This window comes from Aegilops tauschii, chromosome 5, assembly GCF_002575655.3.
Source record: "Aegilops tauschii subsp. strangulata cultivar AL8/78 chromosome 5, Aet v6.0, whole genome shotgun sequence".
NCBI lineage: Eukaryota > Viridiplantae > Streptophyta > Magnoliopsida > Poales > Poaceae > Aegilops > Aegilops tauschii.
Window position 1 is genome coordinate 64,255,331 of NC_053039.3, and position 9,484 is coordinate 64,264,814.

General features: G+C 41.9%; 1 protein-coding gene across 1 annotated transcript; it reads left to right on the forward strand.

The window, feature by feature from the left end:
- The first annotated feature begins 1,062 nt into the window (after window positions 1–1,062).
- LOC109774759 (protein tesmin/TSO1-like CXC 2) lies at window positions 1,063–9,129 on the forward strand. Its single transcript, XM_020333521.3, has 11 exons — window positions 1,063–1,366; window positions 2,581–2,750; window positions 2,834–3,563; window positions 3,959–4,347; window positions 4,429–4,500; window positions 6,689–6,869; window positions 6,942–7,037; window positions 7,119–7,185; window positions 7,915–8,083; window positions 8,187–8,584; window positions 8,668–9,129. The coding sequence occupies exons 1-10, from the start codon at window positions 1,319–1,321 to the stop codon at window positions 8,560–8,562; spliced, it is 2,298 nt and encodes a 765-aa protein (XP_020189110.1). The 5' UTR covers window positions 1,063–1,318; the 3' UTR covers window positions 8,563–8,584; window positions 8,668–9,129.
- Window positions 9,130–9,484: the final 355 nt, after the last annotated feature.

Here is a 9,484-nt window from a genome sequence, read left to right on the forward strand (position 1 = left end):
AATTTTTTAAATAAGTATCAAGATATTTCTTAATGAGTAGTTCCACCACACACCAAGCTTGATCATCAATAAATGAGGAAAACCCCCTGGGTATCACGTGTCAATTCTAGGAATTGAACTCGGGTCGTTAGGCTGCACAACAACCGCATTCCCAACCACTGAGCCAAGGCATCTTGGATGGAACACGTTGTTCTCATTGTTCTCATGGGGTCTCATTGTTGCGGGAAAGCGATCATGGAGCTGCAGGGTTTGCCTCATCATCATCGAGTGTCACGAGCCATCTGAATCAGATATGATGCCGCAAAAACCAAGTTTGTCAACTCAGAAGGAGTAGGACATGTCTGCCCAAACCAGGAAGGCTTACAACAAGGATCTTGACGCTCATCCTTTCAAATATCATCAAAACGACCGGGTGGGGGTGGGGGCTCAGGTCTCCAATGCTCTACAAGCCTTCTTGAAGCATCCACCCTAGTCATCACGTACGCAGGCCATGACGGGTTCATAACAAAAAGCGATAAGTGGCCACCGTAAAGGTAATAAGAGCATATTTGGCTTAAAATTAGAAGTTAGAACCACTCACGACTCGCCATCATGGTCTAGATCGAAGCCTCCCTCGATCTTCCAGCTAGAATGCACTTCGCATTCGCAGGTGCATCCCAGCTGGAGTCCACCCACATTCAGAGGTGCGTCCTTGCTAGAGTCCACCTCGCATTCACAGGTGCCAGCCGGCGCCGTATCTTCCAAAAGCCAGCAAATTATTTTTGGACAACATAACTGATTTGGTAGGTTTTAGCGAAAATTAACCATGTCAGTGACATTATTATATTATAAGTAAATAAACGGGGTGGGGGGGCTGCATGTAAATAATCTTGTTTTGCCAGTTGGCCAAGTGTCGTGTGCCCCACACTCCCAGTTCCCCGTTCCCGTCCCATTCCCAGCCGAAACACATTCATCTTGACCCACCGACAGCGGCGCCCCACCGGTCAGTGCGAAAAAATGGGGTTCCCGCCCATGGGCGCCCCCCGCTCAAAACGCAACCCACCCGACCACGCGGACGGACCAGTGGCACTAGTACCCACCCGCGGTACAGCACTAGTATATCTAGCTAGGTCGAAGAAAACAAACGCAAAGGCCCAGTAAAAATTCATCATCATCAGCGGAGCGGTGGTGCTCATGCCACTCATCACCTCTCGTCACTAGCAGGAGGCGGTAGAGTAGGGTAGGGAGAGAGAGAGAGCGAGAGAGGGGGCGGCGGGGAGGCAGATGCGGGAGATCCCACGGGGGGTCGCCGCAGCCGGAGGAGGAGGAGGAAGAAGCGATGGACACGCCCGATAGGCCCCGCGCCGGCGCCGCCGCCGGATTCGAGGTCCGCGTCTCGGCCCGGGCCCTGTTTGTTTCTGGGGGATTTAGGGGTGGGGGGAGCGATTCGTGGGGGATCGGGTTTGGGTGCTGGGGGTCGACGGCCGGTTCGCTCCTCCGACCCGGGGATGCGTATGTGTGGATTTGGTAGCGCGGTGGGCTCCCCCCTTGTTTCCGGGGGGTTCCGGGTGCTTGGATTCGTTGGGTGGGTTAGGTCCAAGGGGATGCATTTGGTGTGCGATTAGGGTTTTCATTCTGGCATGTAGTTAGCACTCTGCGTATGCTGGATTGGTGAGATTTAGGGGCCTTTCCTGGTGGTAGAGGGGCTGGGGTTTGACTTCATTTCTGAACAATCATGCCGTCTCCCATGATGTTATGGGCGTCCTCCCTGGGGATTTTGCCCGTTCTTATCAAATGAACAGATTTGATTGCCGATACCGGGGTTTAATTGTTTGCTTTGATTATCCTCTTCATTTTCCTCAAGTATTAGATGCTCTTATGCGTGCATTGTTAAGAAACAGAGGTTTAGTATGGAAATTGGTGTTCAGATCCGTGCCTTACAGCAATGCCTGCTGATTTAGTTCCATTGTTGGTGGCATATCCATGGGAAATTGAAGTTCTTGCTGGCTATTCATACTTCCGACTAGGGATCTTCTGCCTTCAGCTTGGACAGAGTTTTATTAGACGTACTACTTGATCGTGCATAGTTGCATACATGGTTGTGCCAATAAGAAATGATGATACCAGTGTACGGTTGGCCTGGTGCTAGAAACTTGTAGCCCTGATGTCTGTCACATTCTTCACCCTTCATTTCATTTGATTGTGATCGAGAACTCTGTTCACCAGGCCTTTCCTAATTCTGTTAAATAATGATGTGCTAGTGGTCTACAAATTTTGGATTTGATTGTGCCAGTGCTCCATGCTAATTTTCTTCGGCAGCATTGGGTTATTTTGCATATTTACACTAGTCTATAATCTGTATGTCAAGGACAGTTGTTTGTTTGCTAGTGTAATCTATGGTTGATCCATAATTGGTACATTTAGGATTCGCCTACCCTCTGCATTTGTTGATTTTGTAACCTTACGAAGTTGGATAACATGTACATTTTCGTGCATCTGAGCTCACTTTAATACCTGTGAGTAGATGAATATATGCACTTTCAAATCCTCCGAAAGATAATCCAGTAGTTTATTTTCTAATAAGATTTTTCCTACCTGCAGGACTCCCCCGTCTTCAATTTTATCAATAATCTATCTCCTATACCACCTCCTAAACCTCAAGACTCATCACATAATGTGCACCTATTCAAGTCGTCTGACTTGGCTCCTGTTTCTTCAATCTTTGCCTCACCCCATGTCAATCCACCAAAGGAATCTAAACTTCTGATAAGGTAAATTTGTATTATTTTTGTAACCTGTGTGTAGTTTCATCCATTTAGGCTTAAGGTTTACTATGTCTTTTCATATTAACCAGGGATGATTCTGTTCAACTTTCTCAAGATTCAAACTCTCCTAATAGTGTTAGAACTCGATTAGGGAGTGCTATTAGGTTGATCAAATGCAAAAACATTGTTTCGGAGAATTGCAGTTTCACCTGCCACCTAAATCAGGGACCTATGGATTCTTCTGCCAATAGATCAAACTCTACAAGTAAATTGCCTCAAACCATCCAGTTTGTTGGTGACAGTTCAGAATGTGGTAAGAATCAAAATGCTGATAGTAAAAAAGATCTTGCTAGAGATCAGGAGAGCATAGAACTAGAAGGCGTCCTCCTTGATCACACTGGCCCAGATAAAATCGACTCATCACAACCTGGAAGAACCGTTCATGAAAACCAACAATGTGAACAACAAAAGGATGGATTTACAGCATATGATGGGGATTACTTGATTACACACGAATCAAGTATGGATATGCTGAGATTAGCCCCACCATGTGAGGCAGATACACAGTTAGTGAATGAGACACTAAACGCTGATAATGTGTTCTCTGGCAATTCCTTGCTGACCGATGGGCCAAGTGGCTCTTACATCAACAATGCTGCACATGATCCAAATCTTTACTGGGATGGAACGGTTGAAGGGCCCACGACAGATTATACCCCCCAATTGCTCCCTGGTGCTTGTCAAAGTCAGTCAGTGTCAAATGATCAAATCTGTAATGCAGTTGAAGAGCCCAGTGATCACATACCAATCGACCAAAGTGTATGTATACTTATATCTTCTTTGCTGCTATGATTTTTTTTGGACATGGTCCTCATATTGGCTTACAGATGAATAATAGTTAGGTGTTTAGTTTTCTAACTGGATGAGATAATGGTTATTTACACTGGATGTTACATCTTACAAGATTGACAATTAAATGTAACAGAACCGAAAGTTTATTCGGATCCTGCTTCCACTTTGACAATTTGTTGTTGATATCTTAACAACCTTAGCATTAAGGTTTAGCTCTCTGCACTCTTTATTTTTTAAAATAAATCTAATCTTGCATACATTGCATATTGCTGGTTCTTTTACTACCTGTCACTAATCTGGCTGAAGAGTCAATGTTCTTATCAGTTATCACAGCAGAATAACTTCTCTTACTGTTCTGGCAGGCCTTGTCACAGAATATGCGTGGTATGCGCAGGCGTTGCCTTTTTAATGAAAAGGCTGGGGCTGTTAACAAAGCTGCCAAGAAGACCTCGGATCGCCATTCTGCAAATACAACTACCCCCAGATGCAAAACTAATTCTGGTGATAAGCCTGTGAGAACCCCTCCATGTGCATTGCCTGGTATTGGCTTGCATCTGAATGCCCTTGCCCCAATATCAACAGACAAAATAGTCCCCCAAGCTGCTCAATCTTCCATAAATCAAGCCAGCAACTTCCCCTGTGCTGTCAGTTCTTCAACATCTGAACCAAATATTGTAAATGAAGATTCCTCTCAGGCAATCGTGGTTGCAAATGCTGATGAGTCTGGTCAGGGCAGTCCCAAGAAGAAAAGGTACAATGTCTATGCCCGTCATTATATGTCACCAGCACCATTTTATTGGACAAATCATGGAAATGCAATATTACCATGCAGACACAAGTTTGATGATGGTGATGGGACTTCATGCAAGCGTTGTAGCTGTAAGAAGTCAAAATGCTTGAAACTGTAAGGTCTCTTGTACCTTCTCTTTGATTTCAATCTACGGGATGCCACAATATTAATCCAAACATGAACACGTTTGAATATTGGTTCTCTAAATGTACTGGTGCTGTTTATGCACTTGAGGTCGAAGATGCAGGTGTGCAGGGTTATCATGCTGTATCAGCTGCTCCAAGTTTTGTAGTAGATAAATTACTGTAGCATCTACATGATTCTCTAGGCTTCCTTTTGTAGTCATCTCCCTCTTATGATTACCTCATTTATCACTGCATTTCGGAGCTGGTTAATATTCAACATTTTCTTTAGGTTCTGTGCTTATTGTGATTCGCTGCGGAGTCTAGTTTTTTTTTGAACGTTAAATGACTGTAGGAGAGTTTCCTACAGTCCTTAAATTAAATCAGTATGGGGTTACAGTGTCTAGGGGATTTACATAGGGAGTGGGGGGGGGGGGGGGGGTTAGTAGAGAGGACTGCAGAGTCTAGTTATGGTAATCTTTACAGGTTTTAGCAAGATTTTCCTGTTATGCCTTGAACAAAGTTGTTTTTCAATCTCATGTAGTTACATCATCCAATTTAGAATAATGTACCACAAAGATAAACATAGCCTTGTTAGTTGGCCACATAAGTTTGTTCTTTTTTTCTTTCTGCTGGGCAGGTAGCTGAATAGTTAGAACTTGCGGGTCCTCCAGCTCTTCAATTTTTCAGTTTTTCTGTGTACCAGTTTGGTCACATTAGTGATGCTTGTTTTGACTGAATTATTGTCAAAATTGTACTGACATTGTTTTCCTGTAATTGTTGCACATTTTGACCTTTGCGATACTGATAAAGGAAAATACTCCTGACCTATATTTTGGATCTCTACAGATTGTTTGAGATGTCATATAATTTTAAATATCTTATTGCTGAAAAAAGTTAGTTTAGTTTATTAAAAAATACCAATACATTATACGTACAATATCCAAATCTCTCCATATCCACCTTGCTGGCCTCTCTCTTCATCTTGCAAAATTGAAATATGGTGAGGAGTTTTGCCAATTTATACAGAAGGTTTCCCACAGAAAAAAAAACCATATTGGAGGGTGTTTTAGTTTCCAAACCAATAGAAGACTCAGCCTGGAACACCCACAATTACTACTGTAGCATTTATGGCAAAAATTGGTGAAGACTCAGTCTCCAGCGCTCCATGTGGTTTGAGTCCCAGCATCATCTAAGGTTCTATTTGGCATGACGCAATATGGTTGAACTGCTTTTAGATATTTGGGTGTTTAGTTAACGGCTTTTTTCATAAGAAGCCAGTTGCAAATGGATACATTATTGTACTTTAGAACATATGAGACGAGGATACGATAACAGTTGTTGGATAACATAATTTTCAACTCTATAATCTGCTCTACTGCAGAGTATAGACTTATCCACAACAGCTTAAAGTTAAGCACAGCACAGCACATTAACCACAGACTGAGCCTCACTGTCCTTCACCTGTTCTACACAGCAACTGATGGTGGTATACTGACATGATAATTAGTCGTGTTGTAAGGCTTCTATCCTTTCTGATGACATAATAATCAGCATAACTCAATATGAGCAAAGCCTAAAACAGAAAGCTGTGGTGCACTTGGCTAATACAGAGCCACACTCACTGTATCACCACATCTGGTCTTCTAGTCATCCCTACACTTTAATGAAGACCATTTTGGTCTTTCATCACTGTGTAAGACTTAAACTAGTGGTGTAAAACGTTCTAAGGGTACAGTGCAATTGACTTAGGATTTAGAGGAATTTAAATGAAGATATCCAGTATGGGTTGTTAGTTTAGCTATCAGCTACTGCGGTCATATGTATAACGAACTCGCTGCCATAGCACCACACAGCTAGTGAGGTAGCAAAGTATGCCTCCCAAGAATACGGCCATAAAGGGGGAATGCTAAAATATACTTAAGTATAGATAGAAATAGTACTTGAAATGTCCATGCCTGTGTGAGACTCTTTTTTCTTCTTTTAGATATGCACATCAACAACTGCAGATATTATTATTTGAAATAAATTTGGTTTGACTGGTTAAACTATACTTCTTTTGTTAACAAATCAGTTTGATTTTTTAATAATTTTTGTTGCCAAAAGTTGCTGAAAACGCAGAAAAATTTAGATGATGCATTCTATCTGATGTATTGATGACTTGGCTAATTCTCGTGCAGTTACTGTGAGTGTTTTCATGCTGGAGTCTTCTGTTCAGAACCCTGTTCATGTCAAGGCTGTCTTAATAAGCCTAGCAACATGGAGATAGTTCTATCTACTCGAGAGCAGATTGAATCTCGTAATCCACTAGCATTTGCTCCTAAAGTGATTCGCACATCTGAGCCTGGTCAGGAATTAGGGGTAAGAACCATTCTTTCATATTTAACTTTCTTTCCCTTCACCATCACTCATACCATTTGTCCAACATTGTAGGAGTACTCTAACAAAACTCCTGCCTCGGCTCGTCACAAAAGGGGCTGCAACTGTAAGAAGTCATCGTGTCTAAAAAAGTACTGCGAATGCTATCAGGTACATACTCTTATATGGTTTAATATTTTTTACCTAGCTGGTTAGCCTACCTGAATTTGTCTTACTGTACTCTTCATCAAGGGTGGCGTGGGATGCTCCATAAGTTGCAGATGCGAGGGATGCAAGAATGCTTTTGGTAGAAGGGAGGGTGAGCTCCTTTTATCTGTTTTTATATACACTTATCTTATAAATCTGCAAACTTCTGCATGCATCACAGTGCATAGTTTCATCTTTAGCCTTTAGGTTGACAGCACTTGCTTCAGATAAACCAAATTGCAAAACATACCCAACAAGTGTTCTTTGATTTGTTAGTACATGTTACTCTCTTTGAAATGTGCTCTATTGACAATGTTTTGTAGGAACAATGTGATGAGCGTAGTTTTTTTTTCCGAATCATGTATTAAGTTTAGTAGACCTGGCTACGCTGCTTTAGTTTTAGTTTGGACCATTGCCTGCTGTAAATATAACCTGTTTCTGTTAGAGGCTATGCCAGCCATCATTTCCTTCTAACCAGTAACCACAATCACACCCATACTACCGCATCATTATTGGTGTGCTTCTGCAAATTTTCGAAATGAAAATGTACAGGCAAGCTCGTGAATGGGTGATCTTAATTTGTGTAAAGTAAGACGTCATTTCCTTCTTTTTAAATGCAATAGCACCAAATAGGCCAATGAGAAAAGAAAAGGGATAATCATCTTGGTGGAACCAAAGTTTTGGTACTTATGTGACTGTCACATATCTTTCTTGTATAGTTCACTGAAATTTTGGTGCTAGCCATTACTGTTAAGTAGAAGGTTGGGAGGTTTAAGTCTTGAAATTTTGTTACTAGCCATCAGTATCTACCAGCTTTTGATGGTCCTTTTATCCATTGAAGGACTCGGACCGTTAAGCATTGAGGAAGCTAAGCAGGGAAATGAGGAAAATAGTGCTTGTGTGAAGGAAGAAAAAAAGGAAGATGATAATAATCAGCTCGTTATCTGCCCAGCTGCTAATCCAGTTCCTGCTGAGAATGTACTGACAACACCTTCAGCTATGGATGTCAGGTTTGTGAGTCACACCTTTGTGGCTTTGTACATATGTTACCATGAAATGTGAACCTACTGTTAGGTAAAATACTGAACTTTGAGGCAATTTTCTATTCTTCAGACCCTTGGCTTCTCGTCCACCTTCAAGCTCTAAGAGGCCACGGTCTACGACAAAGGTCCTCGGACATCCTTCTCGACTATGCAACTCTCAAGCTCCTCTGAAGACGGACACTCTGCTCTCCCCATTTGAAAACTATGCAGAAATTATGTTTGGGGTGGGTACATCAGATAGCCTAAAAGGAGGGTTATCTCCTCAAACTTCTGTCAAGGTCGTGTCACCGAATAAAAAGAGGGTATCTCCCCCGCGCATTGGTACTGGGTTGTCTCCAATTTGCAAGAGTGGCAGGAAGTTGATCCTGAAATCCATCCCTTCATTCCCTTCTCTCGGTGGTGATGTAAATAACGCGGATACCAAGACCACCTTGCCAGCTCCTTGAATTCATCAAGCATTTGTCAGAGGTAAACCTTTTATCTTTTTCTGCTCGAGATGCAAATTCAGTTTCCAGTCTTTATTCATCCAGTTAACAGCTATTCCTATGCAGGTCATTTCATTAGTTCCTTGATTCCCCAGATGGCCAATGCCTCGTAGCTGCATCAGCTCCTTCATCCTTGAGAGTTTAATGAACATCCAAGGGAGTTTTATTTCGCCAGTTCTTTTTAGAGCCTGATAAGTATCCCATGATCCTATAGTGGACCGTTGAATAATAATGTACCAAAATACCCCCTCGAGAGCCTTCGGCATGCTAGTAATTATATCCACACCTGTGGAGACAGTCCTTGTTGAGTTGCACATCCATGTTCATCTGTATAATTAATTTATATATTTTTGTCTATGTAACTGCAACTGAGATCAAATCATCGAGCCTTAGATTTACTTCTTGTGGTTAGAAACCTTTAAGATTTATATGTAAGAACTCTGGGTATTTTGGACCTTCGAGTATGTGTTTGCCAATGAACTGGAGGGAGCATGTCTGATTGACTGATTCCACTACCAGTGCAGTGAATTCTTCGAGTATGTGTTTGCCAGTGCAGTCAATTTTGCTCCCCTCCATCCAACGTCACATGTGTCTCATATATTCAAGACCTGCTAACCAGCTGTACCTCTTATTAGAAATTGCTTTTGGAGGCTGAGCTTCATGGAGGCCTTCAAAAGCAAAATTCAAAATTCGTGAAATTCATATTTACAATTTATTTATTTTTGGAAAAAATACAGATATAGATGAAGGCGTAATGCAAAAGTGTGTAAATTTTTAGGACGAAATACATTGAAATGAGGGATGTGTAAAAAAAACTTGAACTTTTTAACACATGATACTATTCATCCCTCCCAAACCATGAATTTGTCTTTTATAGAGGTCG